Source organism: Ooceraea biroi, chromosome 2 (genome assembly GCF_003672135.1).
Source record: "Ooceraea biroi isolate clonal line C1 chromosome 2, Obir_v5.4, whole genome shotgun sequence".
Taxonomy (NCBI): domain Eukaryota; kingdom Metazoa; phylum Arthropoda; class Insecta; order Hymenoptera; family Formicidae; genus Ooceraea; species Ooceraea biroi.
This window is the reverse complement of record NC_039507.1, coordinates 263,589-284,839: the sequence shown is the minus strand read 5'-3', so window position 1 is coordinate 284,839 and position 21,251 is coordinate 263,589. Positions and strand designations below refer to the sequence as shown.

General features: G+C 38.9%; 3 protein-coding genes across 13 annotated transcripts; 1 reads left to right on the top strand and 2 right to left on the bottom strand.

Moving 5' to 3' along the window:
• Positions 1–322: 322 nt before the first annotated feature.
• LOC105279094 (E3 ubiquitin-protein ligase Nedd-4) lies at positions 323–12,110 on the bottom strand. 8 transcript variants are annotated; one of them, XM_011338644.3, is made up of 15 exons: positions 11,063–12,110; positions 7,897–8,097; positions 7,673–7,833; positions 7,155–7,308; positions 6,914–7,029; positions 6,699–6,828; positions 5,406–5,555; positions 4,609–4,659; positions 4,237–4,513; positions 4,101–4,159; positions 3,920–3,985; positions 3,611–3,840; positions 3,410–3,531; positions 2,595–3,234; positions 323–2,337 (listed from the first exon to the last, which is right to left on the bottom strand). In XM_011338644.3, exons 1-15 carry the CDS (start codon positions 11,285–11,287, stop codon positions 2,235–2,237), a joined length of 2,685 nt encoding a protein of 894 aa, XP_011336946.1. In that variant the 5' UTR covers positions 11,288–12,110; the 3' UTR covers positions 323–2,234. The 8 variants fall into 8 exon arrangements, with proteins under 8 accessions (XP_011336946.1, XP_011336945.1, XP_011336948.1 ...); XM_011338643.2 differs by having other exon boundaries at positions 7,155–7,320; positions 11,063–12,101; XM_011338646.3 differs by lacking the exon at positions 11,063–12,110 and adding an exon at positions 8,826–9,054 and having other exon boundaries at positions 7,155–7,320.
• Positions 12,111–12,775: 665 nt separating this feature from the next.
• Positions 12,776–15,838, top strand: LOC105279095 (Golgi pH regulator). 3 transcript variants are annotated; one of them, XM_011338647.3, is made up of 9 exons: positions 12,776–13,025; positions 13,179–13,348; positions 13,824–13,987; positions 14,050–14,156; positions 14,260–14,661; positions 14,762–14,943; positions 15,018–15,203; positions 15,448–15,513; positions 15,611–15,838. In XM_011338647.3, exons 2-9 carry the CDS (start codon positions 13,307–13,309, stop codon positions 15,809–15,811), a joined length of 1,350 nt encoding a protein of 449 aa, XP_011336949.1. In that variant the 5' UTR covers positions 12,776–13,025; positions 13,179–13,306; the 3' UTR covers positions 15,812–15,838. The 3 variants fall into 3 exon arrangements, with proteins under 3 accessions (XP_011336949.1, XP_026831129.1, XP_026831128.1); XM_026975328.1 differs by lacking the exon at positions 12,776–13,025 and having other exon boundaries at positions 13,840–13,987; XM_026975327.1 differs by lacking the exon at positions 12,776–13,025 and having other exon boundaries at positions 13,179–13,636.
• Positions 15,839–16,043: 205 nt separating this feature from the next.
• LOC105279093 (neutral alpha-glucosidase AB) lies at positions 16,044–20,530 on the bottom strand. Of its 2 annotated transcripts, none has more exons than XM_011338641.3 (7): positions 20,444–20,530; positions 19,787–19,882; positions 19,289–19,699; positions 18,533–18,889; positions 18,190–18,439; positions 16,552–18,109; positions 16,044–16,471 (listed from the first exon to the last, which is right to left on the bottom strand). In XM_011338641.3, the coding sequence occupies exons 1-7, from the start codon at positions 20,458–20,460 to the stop codon at positions 16,359–16,361; spliced, it is 2,802 nt and encodes a 933-aa protein (XP_011336943.2). In that variant the 5' UTR covers positions 20,461–20,530; the 3' UTR covers positions 16,044–16,358. The 2 variants fall into 2 exon arrangements, with proteins under 2 accessions (XP_011336943.2, XP_011336944.2); XM_011338642.3 differs by lacking the exon at positions 20,444–20,530 and adding an exon at positions 20,014–20,161.
• Positions 20,531–21,251: the final 721 nt, after the last annotated feature.

The following is a 21,251-nucleotide window of genomic DNA, read 5'->3' as shown; positions in this document are numbered from 1 at the left end:
AGAAGATTTAGAAAAAAACTGCACTATATATGCAATTTCCTTTTTATTTAATATTCGAATAACGAACTTAAGATTTTTTTACACGTAATTTGCAACATATTAGATATTGCACTGAATAAAACTTGTCATCTTTCATAAGCTAGGATGAACATTGAATATAAATTCACACGTATATCTCTGCAAGTCTACTATGGAGAAGAAGTGGAAAAGGATATTTACGTAACCGTACATTGCGAACAGCTAGCGCAATTTGCAATAATGGAACTCTAGATTTTATGAACGAGAGACTTATCAAAATAAAGAATTCCATAATCAAAATTTAAGGCCACAAAATCTCTGCCGTGACAATGTTATTTATTATCTAACGGGACTTATTTGTTTTACAATAAAATAAGCTGTACAAATATGTAGGATGGAATGTTATATCAACTTCGTGTCATTTAGAATGTACGTTATAATTTCGTGAATAAAAGTGTTATATAATACAAGGTAGGCAATCGTATCTGACATCGACTTTGTCATCTGCGATTATTATTTGCCATTGCTAATGATCATTGATTAATCAGAAGCAAGGTTTATATTATTTTTCGAGACGATTGGAGTGTTTTATCACACACCAGGATACTAATGAAATATACAAACGATTACATTTTGTTGGAAATAATCTTATAATCAATTTGTTCCGCCATTTAATAAATTTTACATAATTATGCTACCTGAGCAGAACATACATTCTTAAATCATTATTAAATTAGAAGAATAAGCAAGGTGTAAATTAATAATACAAGCCGTAGCCAATTTGATTTGGTATTTATTAATTCATCGAGAGATATTATAAATGAGTTTGTTATAGAGTACTTGTAACATCCTGCATCATTTATTTTATTTATATTAAGAGAAAATATCGAGTTTTTCTTCTTTACAATAATTTTGCCCTAACTTACATTTTTTAATATAAAATTAATTGTAAGACTTTTTAACAAAATTATATATTTTTTTTATTTTGGATTATACATATTTTCTTGCCTTTTCTTCTAATAACATAATCGGTAACAAAGAACTGTGTTTAACTTTTTCTGTACATCGTAGAAGTATACGCTTTCGAATAACACTATTTTTATACGATGTTATTCTTCATCATTTGCTAACCATAAAAATTGTAAAAGGAACAACATATGAACAAAAAAAGATAAGTCATAAATTTATATATATCCACATAAAATATATCTAACAAGCGTTTCACCTTTGCTTTAACAAAAGGCATAAACACCTTTGCACAAGTATTAAACAGTGAAAAGGGAGCATTAAAAGTTTGTATGTTGTTAAAGCTGAAAAAGAAAGAAGTGAAATTTGGTGTGCCATAAAAATACAATTAAAATTATAAATCAATATCTACGAAATTTTTTATAAAATAGTGACTATTAATAACATTATTTTTTACAGTATTTCGTGATATCAGTAGGATATAAATTAAAATGTTATCAGAGAAAAAGTAATCTCCTTTGCAAAATTTAGATTTGGGTAAATGTAATTTTGAGAATTCCGAATAATATATCGAGAAAATTAATGTTATTTTAATATCTTGTGACTTGGAAGCAAAAAGAATAGCATTAAATATGTGCAGATACATAACATTTGTCTTTTACTTTCAAGTCACAGAATGACATCGATTGTACTTCATTTTCATGTAATTGCAATATCATTTTAAAACGGTTTGCACCTCTCTCCATTTCTTAATAATACTTTGATGTTATCAAGAAACGAGAATAAACAATTAGCAAATCAATATCACGTCACATTGTTACAGCAGCCAAATCACTTCTTCCAAAAGATCCCGAGGTTGCAATAGTAAAAATATAGCATATCTTTAAAAGTGGATTAGTTATATAATACTTAATTATAGGTTTTCAGCTGCATTTTCTCAGATTATGCAAATAGCTTTTATGAAATATAATTGGTAATTTGAAAAGTGTGTAACATGCTGAAAGACTTGTTGAAATTATTTCGGAAAGTTAAGCGATCACTTGAATCTTTTAATGTATTGTTTTCACCTCGTTTCAATGTTATTGCACACAATTAAGAAGCAATTAAATCGATTTCTTTAAGTGTGGGAATTCTTTAAATAGATATAATCATATTAAGACAATATACTTTTCTGTGTATACCTATAGATATATGTATATGTAATATATACATTATATTACAGATATCATCATGAATAAAGGTAGTTCGTGCTAGTCGACTCCAGCAAAGCCTTGAGAACCTTCAATTGCTTTAACTAGCTTATCCCTGAGTTGTTGATAACTTTTATACGGAGGAAGGTCAATTCGATTAAAACTGGAAAAAACAATTCACACCGTTGTATGCTTTATACACGATAAAAATGTATACACAAGAGATTATTCCAATGATAAAGCGTAGCGAATCGAGAGGATGATTCGCCAATAATAATAATTTTATAATTTTTTGAAATACGCAATTGTATTATATACGTTCATAGAATGCGTAGAACGCAGTTTTGAGAAAAAGCAAATTATAAAGCAAGACATTTTTAAAAATTATTAAATTACTCCGATTAAAATCTAGCGACTCACCATGTATGAGCTCTTGGATAATTCTCCGGTGTACCCCACCTCTCAATGGTGAATAACTGCGGCCCATTACTGCCGTAAAGCTCTTTGAATCCGTTCATCGGGACACGCGATGTGCCAGTTACAAACTGTAATAATCTAGAACGCATCTCGTTACTAAACGATAGGACGACTCGCCAGAACCATTGGACGACAATGTGGTTTGCGTGATAGTCCCCTTTGTACAAAGTATTCTGCTTCCAGTCTTTCACGTCGATATGCTGTATACCGCACATTAACAGCTCCAACTCGTGCTCATCGAATATCTTTACCAATGTCGGTGGTATAAGAGCATTGAATCCTTCCAAGAAGGCGTTCATCTGTTCCTGCACGCGGGATACGAACCGCCACTGTATGACCAAACTTATATACTCGTCTTTATTTTCGTCCGTCAAAGGGATATTAGCACCGTCGGGCTTCAGCTCTCTCTGGGACGTATGGCCGAAGCTTTCCTCATCGAGACAAAAAGTCAGCTCCAATTCGCTGGGATCGTTCTCTTTGATCCACAGAAGAGAGTTGTAATACTCGGAGTCGACGCTTTCCATGTCCTTCAGGTCGATCGGTTTACCCAACATCATTTTATAAAATGGTCGGATAAAGAAAGCTGAAACAAATGCACATATTTTACTTATTTTATATATATATATATATATATATATATATATATAAGAGTTAAGCAATCAATAATTCGATATATTTATGAATTAAATACGCGAAACATAAAAATATAATTATTCCCTTATAACGTATTATATTTTAATATCAAAATTTATGCGCACCATCCAAAAGTTTGCCATGGTAAACAGCCATTCCCGCTATACGTCCGATAAACTTGAAATAATTCAAGTGCTCCTCGTTACATACGCCAGAGCAAGGATTAATTTGTAATGTATAATTGTCTCTGGAAACGAAAAACACTTATTATCTTTATGTCGTTGTGTTTTAGAAAATCTTGGAATCCAAGATAATTTTACACTTACGTTGCGGAATATTCGAAAAGCCCGTAATATGGATTGAACATTTCTTTCGACAACAAGAAGAACCATTCTCTCGCAAGGCCACCGTAATCTAAGCCTACCTCGCCTTCAAACTCTACCCACAGTTTCGTCTTTAGAATGTCAACTCTGTTGACCGAACTTATAATACGGTACGAATCCTCCAGGATGTTGTTCCGTCCCACTTTTATCTCAAACTTGTTAGGAATATTATTCTGCAATAAGATATTAAGAGGTCACATAGATATATGCATAATATAATCAATTATAATTAATATAGACTCATCTACGTACAGGCTTTCTCAGTTGCGATTTCAAATATTCGTATTTGCGTTTGTAATCTCTGGAATACGGTACAGCCTGAAAAAATTGATAAACCCGTTGAACTATCAAATGCACTTAAAAACATCTCATGTATTCTGCATAAAAATATATAAAAAGATTCATTATGGATAGAAGGTATCTGTAATCATACCGGGCCGGCAATTTGAGGATTGGACATGCGTGGATCTTCCCATTGCGTTGTTCTTGTGTCTATAACAAAACATCGAGTATAAATGTGAACAGATTTCAAGACACGATATTCTCATCATCGTACTATCTTCACGTACTGTGGTCTATGAAGAAAATTCGTCCGTCCGTGTGTACTCTCTCCTCCCAGCCTTCTGGAAGCGGTCCCAATTGATCTAAATCGCTTCTCGGTGTCGTCGACGGTGCAATATGATTAGGTATAGAACTTGGTCGTCCTGTTCGTGGATCAATCCAGGTCGTTGCTCTCTCATTGTGATCAATAAAAAATATTCTACCATTAGGTGCTACCTGCATACCCCAACCGGGAGGTAGACCTTCGTCATTAGACACAGGCAGAGTAGGTTTTGGACTCTCAATCTAAAAAGTTATGATGAAATGATAGAATCGGGTACTAGATAACGTTGTAAATAATTTAACGGAACGTATAATAAACGTTAAATAATCGATCGTACTTGCTCTGAAGAACGTCTCGAACCAGCGGGACTATCAACATTGTCATCAGTCTGTAAATATAACACAAAAATATATTTACATATTACATGTTACGGTAAAGTAAAGCACGTAGCTGAAGTAAAACTGATACGTATATTCATAAATACAACAAGCTGGTGCACGTAATCTCAGTCAGACGAATGTAGTTTCACATACGCGCGATTGCAGGATTTTATTACTGTAAAGCGTATTTTTGTACTTGTTGTGCACTTTTACGAGAGATAATAACAAGAACAATTCGTGCCTTTTAAACACAAAGAGAAACTTTCAAACTAAAAAAATATTAAACTGCATGCTACGTGGATATTATACTAAAAAAGCAGAGACACATAAAAAAACAGATTGAAACCATTATATAACAACTTATAAAATACAAATTTTCTAAGAAAAAGAAGAGGTACAAGAAGAGTTTTACAATTAACATAATATATTACAGGAAAAAAACAGAAAAAAGAATTCCACAAGTTCTATAGTGACTAATAATTTAATTTAATTAACTAAATAATTTAATTAACTAAAATATTTAAATGTATTACAATTACTTCAATGTTACGATTGCGATTACGAAATTTCTGCGAAATTTAAGTGGGATTGCTTTAGCTCAGAGCTGGATGTCAAATCGAAATGATACATAAAATAAACCTTACACACACTATAACTTACTCAATAACAAGCACATATAAGTAGAAATGTATCTACGTATCAAAGCGTTACATTCAAAACGAAAATGAACATAACTTTGCATATATATTAATACCTGTTCTTCAGATTCGTTAAGGTAGCCACGTTGATCGACAGAACGTCCGGAGTCTGAAGAAGTATCCCCAATACCCCCTCCCCTATGATCCCCACCCTCACAATCTCTTGCTTCCGAATCTTCATCGTCCTCGCGTAGAACTTCACCATCCTTACACACACATGCACAAATTTCTACATACCGCATGCTAATCATACGAATTGTGTGGAAAGATAAATTTACCAATCTCAGAAATATCTTGGATATACATGTATATATACGCAAGTGGAAACCTTTCTTAATCATTCAAGAACGTATCACAGATAAATGCCGGTTTGCTCTCTGAGTAATTGGAACCTTATCAGTATCACAAAGTTCAACACACTAAATCGCTAGTATTACGTATCTACTAATTTGATCAGAGTATTTCTCTATTTGCTACACTGTTATCTAAACGCATTCTTGCACGGAAAAGAAAAATAACAGTGAGAAACATGTTTAGACACAATAAAGTATTGCATACACTCGTACAGTTTATTAAAATCAATATTAAAAATCGAAAGGTCTTGTGCGTGACGTCGAGGAAGAAACATCATATGACGTAAAGAATTAGTATAGAGTCTAATTTAGTAAACAACGATGCCTGTATCCCCGCAAATGCATTACTACATAGAAATAATATCGTATGTCTTTTACAAAGAGGAGCATATTTACAAAATAAATGGTAGATTTTCTACATTGCTTAGGTATATGTATACTACGATATTTTGTGCGTGTGTGCGTACGAACACATTTGTATTTTGCAAAGGATAAAAAGAAGATAAAGAAATAAATGATAAAAAGGAATAAATAGTAATGCCTCCCCAACATGGAGATTTGAAAGCAGAGAATATTATCATCTACTACGTAATTAGTCAAGAAAAAAATACGAGGAAATACAGATTAAACAGAAATTGTTTAAAAACGTATTGCAAGAGATGTATCTTTTTATGTTCACTGTAATTTGCAACCATCCTAATAATCTTATATAAAAGAGGTTTCATTATATTGGAAAACTTTGTAAAAATCTTCTGAAATGTAAATAACATGTGTGAAATAATTGATAATGGAGATACATAACGGAGCGATATCGTGAACAGCGCCGTAATTATCCTACTCGGAGCAAAATAATCAAAGTAAATTTAACGTTTCCTTGCGTATGTGTTTTAAGAATCAGAGTCTCCTATTATTACCTAATTTAGTCATTTAACACACAGATGTATTATAAAGGAGAAAGTAGTAGCTTGAAGTCGTAGAAAGCGTTATCGGATTTACCTGATTCGATACTACCGAATTCCTGTGTCTGCCTTCGTCATCGGCACTAATGTGGAATCGTCGTTGAAATTCAGTAGCTGCCGTGTCCAAATTACGTTGTTCAACCGTTCCACTCGTCGCTGCCGTATCCCTGTTTGCAAGACACCGTCTCAAAATATCGCGTTACAACCTTTCGATTTGACGCAATATCGAATAAAACAAACGTTGTTACGTACGGTTCCGGTCGTTCCCATTGCGTGAAACGCGCTATATGATTAACATAGTATGTACGGCCATTCGCATCCTGCCTCTCCTCCCAACCTGGTGGTAATGGTCTATTAACCATTGTGATCTGCGCAAAGGTATTTTGAACAATTTAATACAGTATAAAGGTATATTTATAGAGATTATTATATTATATTTCAATTTCATATCAAAATTGTTGCAATCCGTTTGCAATTGTTCACAGTTACGTACGTCCGCAGCTTGCTCCACTGGACTATTACTCTCCGGCTGCACTAATTCCCATCCGCCCGAGTCGGATATGTCTCCGTTGTCATTTTCAGTATTGGACGAATCAGAAATATACGCGTGATACAGTTCCAACGTTCCCTTAACTCGCGACCGCTGACTGGAATGATTACTAGCCATATCCTCATAAGTTATTCATTTTGCATTTGCAAATAAAAATATACAAAGCAAACAAATTTCAAGAAAGTAACAGTGAAAGTAAGTCTGTAGATAATTTTGAGTTACGTACCCATAGAAACTAATGCAAATCACTAAAAATCTTAATAAAAATAGCTAAGGAATTGTCTTATATACAGTGTTATTCACGATTTATTACTCAAATTGACTAACAAGAGTGTGTATGATATAAACTTATGTATTGCGATTAAATAGAAACAATAGAAATCAGATGACAGTGTACGGTATATGAAATGAAAGTCTCAGAAGAATACGCAGCTTGAAGCAGAGTTCCCAAAGATACTTACCTACGTGGACGAAGTACATAATTCCTAGCAGGAATAGTACGACCTTCTTGTTCCTTTGGCAAATTAATCAGTGTTAATTCTACCATACCAAGAAAATCATCCCTTGTCAATCTGTTCTCGTCAAAGACTTGCAAGACCAATTTGTGTTCCACCGGTTTAACCTAAAAATATCATTCTCGTTATGCCTTTGAAGAGAGAATTGTAAAGTACTTCTCACGACTTACCCTAAATATAAATTCCTCCTCCCAGACAGGATTCAAAGTCTTCTTCTTAGTTCTTGTGAGTGCAGAATCCACCGTCTGATCGCCATTTATTGTATTCAAGTCGACACGTACATAGGGATCGCTCGCACCAAAAATATCTTTCTTGGCCAGATGGTGGCCACCGATCACTTTTAATCTCAACCTGCTCGTTGCCTCGTCTCTCTGAACAAAGAAACCATCATGTTAAATTAAACGAGCGCCAAAACCAGACTCTATCATTAATAAATACAGTCGTCAGAGGCTTAGCATCAACAAACAGTACACAACGAGCTCTCTCTGACCGCAACGAAAACTAAGTATGTACTGTGCAAAGCATAATTGAAAACTCCCTCGTACAAAAATATGATGCCGTAGCTTCATACAGAGTATCAAGTAATAAACGCACATAAATGTTAATCACACAGACACACTACAGGTAAACTGTCAAACAGTAATCTCTCTCGACGTTATTTTGTACGTTGTTTTATAGCACGTGAGTTTTCCTGAAACATTGCACTATGTTGCATAATACGTGTCTCCGTACAATCGCGTTGGAGTTGCTCAAAAGGTGCTTATTGCGGCATGTCAAAATATCGCGAAGTTGCGCCAAGTAACGGGATCGTTTCGCGGTGGCCGTTCAGGACACGTTCAGAACATAGCCGTGAGACTGCTCCACCGCGGATAGTGCAAACTTGACGTCGACGACTCTTTCTCCGACGTCGACGTCGTCGTCACGGTTGTCGCGGTACACATCGTCGCTAGAGACCCGTTTCCGTAAGAAACGACGTCGTGGCGATAAAAGAGCCGAGTAGTTGGTGCGAGTAACACCCGTCCATCGGTCGGTGCGCCTTTATCAGCCGCCCAGACAACCCAACCTGTACTTGTCAAACTGTCAAAGCGTAGCTACGTACGGAATCGCCGTCGACCCCGACCGTCGGATTGTAACCGTAGACATGTTCCTCTGCCATTAACGTTACGTGTGCTCGATTGGTACCTAATCGCCGACCGCTCCTTCGTGCAATTTAACGGGCCTCACAGCTTCTTATGTGCCATCAAGAAACCTATTTTGTGTTAACCCCTCTCCGCCGACTATTGCGCGACCGAGACGGATGTGACATGCCCGCTTCCGGGTACAAAGATGGCCAGCTTCCTTTTAAATATTCAAACCGCGGCTAACTTCCGATCGCGGCCAACTTCGCGCCTCGCGGCTATCTCTCGTCATCGAACAAACGTGGATTTCTCGTGGGGCTCGTTATTGATTCGCTCGGGACTGTCGGCGCGAGCTTCCTTTGCTCGATCGAAGCGTTCTTTATTGGCGCGGAAGCGCGTTGGAAATTGATATAATACGGAAGCGTCGTGAGGAGAGTTCAAAATGCGACAAAGCGCAACAAGACGCACAAACTCCTCGCAACGAGTAATTAAATTGTTCCAATGCCGCGCTATAGTCTCGCTATGGTGCGTTATGTATTTCCATTCTATGTAAATCCGTCCATTGTGTGATTCATTCCAGTCAAACGCGCGACTTCGATATCGCAGTTTCGAGCTCGAGATCATGACGTTCGCCAAGAAAAAGTGTAAAAATTCACTCCAAGAATGTTATCGTCTTATTCGCCACTTCAACCTCATATCTAGAAAAAAACCATGCGGTCTCGTGCGAGAGTAATCGTAATTTAAAAAATCGGTTATATTATCTGATGAAACCCGTAACACGATTACCGTGCAACCGGCCTCGAACGTTAAATACAATGCTCACGAATCATTTTCGCGATCGGTTTACGTAACTTACCCGCCGTACCCGCACGAATTCGACAACGCGATTTAAAGTACCCAAGCTCGCTGCAGCTGACCATTATCTAAGAATTAGGATTAGAAACCCGTCGCGTGCTCCCGACAGTTCTCACGTGTCGCGTCATAATACGTGGGATTACGACACATCGAGGGAAACATTGAGAACAGATCTCTACGAGAATCAACTACAAATTCGCCGAGGCTTCGAGATTTAAAAAAAGACTTACGATCTTCCCTTAGAACATATATATATATATATATGTATGCTAAGGATTTTCCATTGACATAGAAATATATGGACGGAGCCTTTTACGAGGGGAAGCTGAGATTAGCGGTAAGGGGAGAGCACTGGCACTTCGTGTAACTTCGGCTGTTCGGATATGTTCGGTTCCGCTAGTGATATATATATATGTACGATGAGTTATTGTGTTGTGTCGGAATGTAGCAATCGCATTAATGCAAAAAGGAAAAATTGGCAATAACGTATGAAAGAAAATAATGGTCCGAAAATTTCTTTTCATCTGTAAGTAAAACATACAATTGTAGGTTATACACAATGCCGGTAAAACGTTTCAGATATTGTTGTGTTTATTATTTAAATTTATTATTATTGTGTTAAGAAAGAATTTTGGCTTGTTTATTATTATTATATTGACTATATATATATATAGTCAAATCGTATATATTATTATTAAATATATGAATTAATAAAAACTATAAATGAAAAACTGTTATCGAACAATTGTTCATATGAATATAATAATAAACACATAACAATATCTGAAACGTTTTACCGACATTGTGTATAACCTACAATTGTATGTATTTTACTTACAGATGAAAAGAAATTTTCGGATCATTTTCTTTCATAAGTTGTTGTCAATTTTTCTTTTTTGCATTAATGCGATTGCCACATTCCGACACAACACAATAACTCATCGTACATGTAATTTCAGTATCATAACTTTACAAAACTTTATCAAGTATCATTCGGGCGATGTCGAGAACAGCCGAACTCGCCCGATTTGCCAGCAGCCTCTCCTTACCGCAAATCTCATAACCCCCCTTGCCTAAGTTCGTAGCATAGGCTCCGTCCATATATTCCTACGTCAATGGGATCTTCCTAACCTCAAATTCCTAATCGCAAAAGCTCTTCTTTCACGAACGACACGAAGTACGGAAGTACTACAGAAAGTACAGAAGTACCAACTTTCGCCGCGTTCGCGCCAAGAGCGGCGGAGATCACGTCGAGTAATCGAGTGATCGAGAGAGGCGAAAGGAAATCTTTGAAAATCTTGAAACCCTCCTCGATCGACGCAAAACATTGTACGCATCTAGATATATATGCAGCATGTCTCACCGCGGGTTCCGAGAACGACGCTCGACCCAGCTGCGCATTAACCTCTGCGACACGTGACGCGGAACGATGCTGCGCGTTCCAGGTGTAGGCGCGTCTTCTGGGTGCTGATGGGTCAACACCAGCGTAGATGGGATACGTCAGAGTGCCTGGCATCTTTCGTCCTTCCTGTCGGTCCGTCGATCCTTCCTCGATCCTTCCGACGTCGCTGGTCTCCTCAGGCCTCATCGATTCTATGCATTACGGTCTTTGTTTGACTTCCTTTTTTTTCAATACGCACAATGAGTCTGCCGAATCCAACTACGTGGAGCGGGATGATCTACGCACTGCTCCTGCGTGGATCTGCAGATCTGTCTAGAGCAGTGACAACTTCTTCCGTAATTGTCGCGGCGAACGGGCGAATCGATTGCATGAAACGGCCGTTTATCCATTTACGTGTATACAAATATAAAAAATGTATTTAAAAAATTGCAATTGTCTGTAATCATTATGGTTCCTCTTGAACAACTCGCGCACGAGTCGCGATGCGGCGATAGAAGAGGAGCGTTCGGTGACGCGAAAGCTGTTTTGGAGCGAGCGAGCGAGTTAGACGATTCTTTAAACAGATAACAATCACGTGCATACGTTTTTGCTTTCACATGCATGCACGTCGTTACGTAACGATATGATCTCCAAATCCACGTATACAGCTACGAAGCTTATCGTAGAACGCACACGGACTGCGATTCAAGCACAATGAAACTGTTTCTCGTCGAAATGCACGAGATCATCGCCGCGTGATTGCTTCTCGTCGGAAACAAGAGTTCGACGATTCCCGAGCCTCGCGGTGAATGATGTATCAAAAGACGCAATTTCCCGATCGATTTCACAGGCGGCTCACTTTGAAGTCACATTGCAGCACCGGTCTTGCTCCTTGAACGCTATCGATCTTCGTGAACGAGGAACTGAGAGCGTGCAACACGCGCTATCCGCAAATTCGCTCGATCACTGATGGAAGGAAAATGCTCAGGTGCCAGATAAGAGAATTCTATAAATCATCGTCCTGATAACGCGAATACACCGCGACGTACAAAGAAACCTGTATTCCTCACATGGTGATAATTAATTACGCGTGTGCGTGCACGAAGTGCGTCAGGTGGTACATACGAGCAGTTGCCGCAAGCCACGTCTTTACTTTGTTAGTCGTTTCGAGCATGCACATGTTACTTATTTCGTCGGGAAAGTCCAGAGCCGAAATGTCAGAATGTCGCGCTGTGATAAGCTTTTGAATCTTTGGGATTATTATTATTCGTTATATTTTATTTTTCTTTAATACTTCTTTTCGTGCATCTTGTTTTATACGTTTAATATCCTTTCCGTATTTCTGCAGCATATTGAGATCGCAATGTTGCTATTGTTGTTCTCATTTGATATGATATGATAGTCTCCTCTCTTTTCTTTCGGAGTTAACAATAGAAGTGTAACTGTTTTCTGTATTGTGCACGTTAAACAATAGCACGTCATCTAACAATAAGATGTTTCTTCTGCAATTATCGTGAACTCCACAATCACGAGGAAGCTCGTAGCGGAGGTTCTCCAAACTAACTTTGAAATAAGCGCCCGCGATATGTGACCGTGGTGTCATCTACTAGAATTTAATGACAACTGCGCATAATCGTTATCGTTCAGCTTGGCGGATCGTCAGCTTAAAATTATAACAGTTCCAAAAAACTCCGCTACGAGTCGCTCGCTGCCGCTGTTTTGGTTCGGCCGAAAATGAGCCAGTAATACGAACCAATAATATGTCAGAAGTAACTTTATTTTCAAGCGGTATCGCTTTGTAGTAGATTAGGCGTGGTTCTTGTTTTTCGTACGATTTAGTGATTGATTGAGAAAATATTTTATTTATATGTTACACTATATCTAACGCGGTATCCAAAGTGGATAAATACTTATTCCCAAGTAGTACGGTTTAACAGTGGATCAGGTAGTTATTATTTTTAAATTATGTGACTTAACGACACGTAGGAAGAATCATAAAATTTATTTGTAATTTTATGATTCATATCCTGCATGAAAATTAACATATGTTATAGCTCACCAATAAAGATTTGAATTAACCTCGTTATCTTTACATTAGTTTCAGCAGCTCCGGCAAAACATCACATTATCACTAAAAGAGAAACAATTCATCAGGGATAAAGGAAGCTACTGAGCTTCATCGGTGAAAGTTTTGCATTACCAAGTGAAAAATCGTCACGACGCAAGATGGGTTTTATCGAAGACACTTTCATAATTCTCATAACACAGGTGGAAGTTTGTTTCCACTGTAGAAATTGATTTCATGGATAAGTTTGAATTGATTTAGGTTACACCAAGAGCTCCGTTTATCTCAGAACAAAATGTGAACAAAATAATTTATTTTCCTATCAGTTATGTTTCCTGCAAAGCCTAATGTAAGATTCAAAATTCACGAGTTTCATGTTTTAGAAAGTTTATTGAGTCGAACTTTTGCTGCATTGTTTTTATAGGTTTTCAATGTTCGTAAACATTTCACATGTAATATATTAACGAGATTGTAATGATTGTTCATAAAATGTATGTATTCGAGAATATTGCAATAAATCTTATATGCGCAGCCTTATGATTTATTTGTAAGATATTCGATCTTTCTACTTTTGTGCATGTTTTGCACATTATCATTTCTTTCTTAAGAAGGCTGTCATAAACATAGAATTTCCTCTGTATACAAATAGTTTCTAATCGTTCCTTTCCTGCATTTCAGATAATTTTCTTTGTAGGAGGATGGGTATTCTTCGTGAAGAAGCTATTCAGAGACTATGAAGTTCATCATAGGCTAGTGCAACTGATTTTCTCGACAACCTTCTCGCTGTCGTGTACTATGTTCGAATTAATAATTTTTGAGATAGCAGGAGTGCTTGATTCAAGGTAAGAGAACTACGCTCACGCTATTCGATTACTTGAAGTGCAATATACTGTTTCTCTCTCAGTTCTAGATATTTCCACTGGAACGTTGGCCTTTACATGCTCCTGTTTATGGTGATAGTTTTAATACCATTTTACATAGCGTATTTTATTATCAGCAATATTAGATTTGGTATGTACTTGCTCATTCTTCATCTCTCTTATGCTTTTCATTACTGCTAATTCCCTTTGATGTGAAGTGAGTCTCTGATATTGACAAATTTTTATCTGTGCAGTAAGACTGCATTTAATACGGCCACTGACAATTGTCGTATACCTTTTCTATCTGTACCTGTTCTGGAAAGTGGGCGATCCTTTCCCAATATTAAGTCCCAAGAAAGGGCTGCTGTCCATAGAACAGGGTGTCAGTCGGATAGGCGTAATCGGTGTCACAGTGATGGCCCTGCTGTCCGGTTTCGGTGCCGTGAACTATCCGTATACCTCGATGGCTTATTTTATGCGTCCGGTCTCTTACGCGGACGTGCAGTTCATAGAGAAAAGACTGTTGCAAACTATGGACATGATTATCGTGAAGAAGAAGAGAATTGCGTTAGCCAAGAAGGGCGAAGCTGTGGGGCAGATTGAAACTCGATCTCGACTGTGGGGGATGTTGAGTGGCCCGAAGGGAAACCAAGAAAGTACATATCTTTACAAAATATCCTTACATATTTAAATCTGACCAGGCTACGAATGCGATCCGTTCTGACGAACGTAACGACTATACGTGTTGCTTTATAGCCATCAAGCAATTGCAACTCGACGTTCTCGCTTTAGAAGAAATATCGCAACAGTTGTTTCTGGAAGCGCATGACATACAAAACGCGAGAGAACGTTTGGAGTGGGCCGCCACTTGGCAAGGGAAATATTTCAATTTTCTGGGTTACTTCTTTTCTTTGTATTGCACTTGGAAGATATTCATTGTAAGTGCGATCAGTCAGCAACGTCGTTCAATCAATTTTGTACAATCGTTTCTGATCATTATGTTCCCTCGCAGTCTACAATCAACATCGTGTTCGATCGGGTTGGCAAAAAGGATCCAGTGACCAGGGGAATCGAAATTGCGGTGCACTGGATCGGTTTCAATATCGACGTCACATTCTGGTCGCAGCACATCTCGTTTTATCTCGTCGGCTGCATCGTTGTGACGTCTATACGTGGATTACTGTTAACTCTGACGAAGGTAGGCAAAATACATAACAATTCCACGTATATGCATATTTATTTGCCCGTTTTTCATATATTAGGCAAATTCTATAAAGTGTCATACACATATATTTTACACTATTATGTTACTTGAGCTTACACGATAAGTATCTTTAGTATCGCATATTATGCAAGTAAAATGATGTACAGGATATGCATCTTGAACTTTCATCGCTTCTTCATCAGTCTTGGCGAAATTATCGGCGATTTTTCTGTTGCAGTTCTTTTATGCCATATCAAGCAGCAAATCATCAAATATTATTGTACTTATACTCGCTCAAATAATGGTGAGAATATAAACATATATACATAATTATAAATCGTATAAGTCTCATTTCCGTCAAATTTCTGCAATTTAGCATTTCGTATTTTTTTAATTTTCAGGGAATGTATTTCGTGTCTTCTGTACTTCTTATGCGGATGAACATGCCGGCGGAGTATCGCATCATAATAACGCAAGTATTAGGAGAATTACAGTTTAATTTTTATCATAGATGGTTCGATGTCATTTTCTTGGTATCGGCGTTATCGTCGATAGTATTTTTATATTTAGCTCATAAGCAGGCACCGACGGAACGCATATAAACAGAATAAAGATACTCGTCGCTATAATCGTTGGGTATATTTTATTGCATAGCACAATTCATTTATATAAAACCTATATTCGCTTCTTCTTGGCAGAAATAATGAGAAATGATTTCAGCTGAATTTTAGCATACGTACCATCACCAATATTGTTTGTTTCCCTAAATTGAATATATTAAGTATTTTTGTCACGATGTGCCACACAACATACACACAATAGCCTGAAACGTTATATTCCCAATTTTTAGAATATTTTATTAAATCTTACAAAATAAAGTAAGTTAAACAGAGGATTGCGTTTATTACACATTAAACACTATCCAGTGTTGTTTAATTGCACACCTGCTGCAAACAAATATCAAATTTACCAAACCAAGCTTATTAACAATCTCTCTCACGATTTACTCCCGTAGTAACTAAGTTGTAGTCTTATTTGTTCTAGAGAACGTAATCATCCAGATCACAGATAGCTGAGACATGTACAGTAGAATAGAAAATTGGCATTACAATGTGGATTACAGAGTCGATCATGAGTAAAATCATAAATCTAACGTAATAATTCGATAGACCACTCTTCTCCCATATTTACAGCCGGTTTACGTATCGTCAATACGTTGTTGTGTGGATTATACGTAGTTTCCAAAGCTACTTTCCCCATACCTGCAAGAAATCGTTACACGTTAACATTTTAATTTACATTTGCAAAATTATCATGTCACGTTTACTTGGATTTCACTCACTATTCGATTCCAGTTGAGCGGATTTAACTCCCTGCGGTGGATTGGCTATATCTATTCTCTCCAACCAGCTCTGCGTCTCGTACGAAGCCAGTTTATCTATTAGGCTCGAGGTGATCTTACTGCCGTCGAAATTCAACTTGAGATACAAATATTTCCCATGACGATATTCGAAGCTGGCTTCATCGTCAATGTACAGATTGCCGCTTGCCTTGCCATTATTATCGGCCATCACCACCAGTGTGTACGGATCGTTCTTCATAGCGACCGTGCTGCGTCGTATCCTCATCTTTCGCGGAACGATAGAGCCGCTTCTTTGGAATACGGGGGCTTTGTGTAGGGTCACTGGTATGTTAACGTATCCCGCTTTCTGGTAAGGTCGCATCGTGTCGATATCGTACCAAGTCACTTTGCCCTCCCCTGGGAAGTAAACAACCACCTCCGTGGCACCGGACTGGAACACCGGTCGCGTGAGTATGGAGTCGCCGAGCAGCAAGTGATCGTCGATGGTGAACGTTTCCAATTCGGATGGATACTCCGTCCACAGCGGACGTATGACGGGTGAACCGTTCACCTCGTGCTCTCTGAAGAGCGTGTACCACAACGGCAGATAGGAATAACGCAGTCTGAGCGCCTCGCGAACTATCTGAGTGGTTTCCTCGTTGAACGTCCATGGCTCGCGTCTCTTTGTCTCGATGTGGGAATGCTGACGGAAGAACGGCAGCCACACGGCTGCTTGGTACCACCTAATGAACAGCTCCGAGTCCGGGTTCTTGAAGAAACCGCCGACGTCGGCGCCGCAGAACGAAAATCCGGATATCGCCATCGAGAGGCACATGGGATAACTTACGCGCAGGTGATTCCAATCGGCCATGTTATCGCCGGTCCACATCGCTGCGAAGCGTTGCGATCCAGCGAAGAAGGACCTCGTTAGAACGAACGGCCGCAAGGAACCGCCCGATCGGCGGAACAGAGCCTCGTACGTCGCACGGATGTACATGTGTCCGTTGATATTGTGGACGTCTCTGTGCTCCCAACCCTCGTAATGGAGCAGGTCTTTCGGCGCCGTTATTTCAGGCCCATTAAACACGCTCGGTTCGTTCATGTCGTTCCAGATGTAAACGTCATTGGTGGTACCGTGAAATTTGTCCAAGCTGTACAAGCCGACGTAGTATTCGAAGACTTTCGGATCGAAGAAGTCCAGGTACGACGAAGCTCCCGGCCAACACCAACCCTCGTAATCCTTTCCTTCCCTGTTTTTGATGTAATAGCCGTGACTGGTGGCATCGTTATGCAAGAAATAATTGTTGTCGCGCTTAATGTGAGGATCGATGATCACGACCAGTTTCCTGCCTTTCGCGGTAAGATTGTGCACCATCTCGAGAGGGTTCGGGAACTTGCGCGCATCCCACGTGAAATATTTCTTGCTGTCGGCATACTCGATGTCCAGCCACATAACTTCCAGCGGCAGGTCGTGCATGTCGAAAGTCTCTGCGATCGTCGCAACGTCGTCCTGATCGTTATAATTCCAACGGCTCTGATGATATCCGAGGGCGAACATCTGAAAAGCACACGTACTTGTAAGAAAAATAATGACTCTCGAGTAGAAAATATCTCGCGACTCGCTTATTCGATACGTACCTGCGGCAGAGGAGCTGTTCCGGTTAAAACTGTGTACTGTTTAAAAACGTCGAGCGGTTTTGGGCCCAACATAAAGAACACATCGATCACCCCGGACTCCGACATGAAGTGGGCGTCCACTTGAGATTTCTTGGGAGACCCAGACACCAAATTGACGATACTCTCCACGATATTATTGTCCGCGCTCGACAAAATATCGATCCACGTTTCCGCCGTATTGTGCCAGAAAACTCCAGACGTTCTCTCCCTTCTGAAATGTCGCACGCGGATATACTTCCAATAAATATAATTTGGGGTAGATCATGCTGAAGCTTTGCGCCAAGTCCATTCGATGATTGCTTACCCGTGCGCGTAGAGAACTGGGATGGCACCGTATAAAGCCATACGTTCGTTTGTTTCGTATTCGAAGACATCTAGATTATATAGCCTGTACGGATCGGTAGATTTAGTTGACTTCAATGCTAGGGAATCTGCATGCTCTGGCACACCGTAAGCATGATCTGATCCAGGAAAGCTGAAGTCCATGCCGACAGCCTCGGGGCCGAACGGTTTCGAATCATGATGTTCCTTAAAATTCTCTTCCCAAGCGCCAGGATCACTATCCGCACCGTCGCCAGGATACGTGCTATTATTTATATCCGCTGGTGGTGGAGGTGGTGGTGCTGCCTCAGCTCCTTCAGCATTCTCCTCTTGTTCTGGTCTATAACAAGCAGTACATAATTGTTTGCCCTTCCCGAGAAAAATGGACATAATTTGCATAATTAATAAAGATGTAAGTATGCATAATTGGATCCGAAAAGATCTGAGACGACATATATAATTTTATATGATTATATATAATAATATCCGCTGTTTGGCGGGATATAATCTTATTTTTATAAAGATAAGATTATACATATGATCGTATATATCTTATCTTTATATTATCATATGCAGATAGATCTGATTACATATAACAACAGATCTGGTCAAATATGATTGTATAAAAATAAGATCATATCACCCCAAACGACGGATATTATGTCCATTTTTTCTCGGGTTGTTATATATTTGATTTTGCACAAATATTTTGCAAAATAATAACGATTTCTGTACACACCTTTCTGGTTTAGTACGCAGATGTTCAAATCTCATAAGGCCACGAGCATTTGCTGATATTGTCAAAACACCTTGAGAGTACAGATCTACTTTAAACGGATTAACATATAAAACAACTTTGTTCTGACCCTTCACCAGAGTAATACTCTCAGCGGTTTTTTCCACAGTATCAAACTTGTCTGTCTGTGGTTGATCGTGGAGTGCATATTCAGTCTCATATCTAGGATGCAACGGAGTCTTTTCGTTGATGTGCAGTCTAAACGTGCTCTCTTTCAACAAAGTAAGTTGCAGCACGTAAGTAACGCCTGTATCCTTATTAAACAAGTCTACAGTAGCCACTGATTCATTTGGTACAAACGTGTCTGGTAAGATCTGATATGGTGTCTTTCCAGGCTCCACTTTCCTGCTCCGTCTAGAAAGGATAACGCCAAAATTATTAAAACCTGCCTCTCTTCACTCAAAGGATAGTACCTAAACAAATGACCTAAACAATTCTTACCGGCAGAAACTGCTCTGGTCGCATCTTTTGAAATTGTCTCTGCTGACCGCATCGACGATGAATGGAGAACACAGTAACACTAAAAATACGGTCAACCTGAAAGATTTAGACACAAGTAATTAGGCATTGAGGCTACAGAATCGAAATACAGATTCGAGATGTAACACACGCGGCACGCGTGCAAGTTGCGATGAATATATAAATAATAATACGTCTCGGTAAATTACATTGTACTTTTCCTACATCCGACTGGGTAACGGCGTACGAAGGAAATACCGTACGCCGCAAAAAACGCGGCCGCGCGACAGCTACAGAGCGGCGGCGGACTTATCCGCTCATAAAACCGTAAAATTCTGCGTCGAGACGCAGTAGCCGATTATCGTATGCGTCAAACAGATTAGATTAGATCCACGGCCGGCGACGCAACGTGTTAATTGAAAAAAAGAGATATTTTTATCGTAAATAAATTTGCGGGGGAGGGACACGTCAGCGCGGTATCAGACGATCGCGAGCGATCGTCGAAGTCGAGACGGGAAATGAGATCGCGGAACAACCGGCGAGGCCGCCGTGCAACATCGCAAAACCGGCGTGAACGGCGGCGATAAAACTGTATCTTCGCCGCTTGAAGGTTAAAAAGTTGGAAATAATCAAACTCACCGCACGCACGAAGCCATGTTGAGGGATCAACTGCTGCCACTTTCGCGCTAACTCACGCGATATCGTGCGCGATTGATTTTACAGATGGCGCCACGTGGCGCTTCGCCGCGCCGTTCGGTTTCGATCGTATTTCGCGCGCGCTGAAAAGAGAGTGCGAAATCGAATCCTTGAATCTTTTATTCAACAGAACGAGTTACGGAACGAGCATCTCGATGATATAGCAAATAATTTCAACACGTTTTCTGCTGCTTCATAATTCAGAAATTATTATATATCACATCGGACGGGTTTTAAACTTGTTTCTGATAGAAATCGATATGATTCATCATCGAGAACGGAAGCTGGTTATACTTATATACATTTCGTGTGTCTTTTATGTTTTTGATTTCCGATGATCTGATTTTTGATAAATGTCTTGAAACGTTTCTGAGTTTTCAAATCTTTTGAATTTTCTATCGAGAAGGTTATCTTGACTAATTCACAGCTTCGATCGGTTCGACACTCCGCAATATCTCACTTCTCCATAAATTTTGGATCGCGGTCAGTTATGGAAGGTGTCGCGGCGACTTGAGTAGTCGCATCCAAATCGCTCCGTATTTTCCGCGATTTTTATAACTTCAAAAACTACGTGTCAGTACAGAAAATTATTATGTTTCGAAATTATTTGTTATAACGTGAGAGGGTCGTCATTATACGATAATGTATCAGTTCAGTGCCAAAAACATCTTCCTGTATCCCAAGTTATCTCATCGTCAAAGTGTAGCAGAGGTAAGTATAACAAATGAGGACCTTCTCCAAGTATGTTTAA

Coding starts and splice junctions, on each gene's coding strand:
- LOC105279094 (XM_011338643.2), bottom strand. CDS start 11,287: ATGAGGCCTGAGGAGACCAGCGACGTCGGAAGGATCGAGGAAGGATCG. Junction 5,556..6,698: donor ATTCGGTAGTATCGAATCAG/GTAAATCCGATA, acceptor TGTGTGTGTAAG/GATGGTGAAGTTCTACGCGA. Junction 4,514..4,608: donor CGAGACGTTCTTCAGAGCAA/GTACGATCGATT, acceptor ATAACTTTTTAG/ATTGAGAGTCCAAAACCTAC.
- LOC105279095 (XM_011338647.3), top strand. CDS start 13,307: ATGGGTTTTATCGAAGACACTTTCATAATTCTCATAACACAG. Junction 13,349..13,823: donor TCATAATTCTCATAACACAG/GTGGAAGTTTGT, acceptor CCTGCATTTCAG/ATAATTTTCTTTGTAGGAGG. Junction 15,514..15,610: donor TTATACTCGCTCAAATAATG/GTGAGAATATAA, acceptor TTTAATTTTCAG/GGAATGTATTTCGTGTCTTC.
- LOC105279093 (XM_011338641.3), bottom strand. Junction 18,440..18,532: donor CCAGTTCTCTACGCGCACGG/GTAAGCAATCAT, acceptor GCGACATTTCAG/AAGGGAGAGAACGTCTGGAG. Junction 16,472..16,551: donor CGCTCAACTGGAATCGAATA/GTGAGTGAAATC, acceptor GATTTCTTGCAG/GTATGGGGAAAGTAGCTTTG.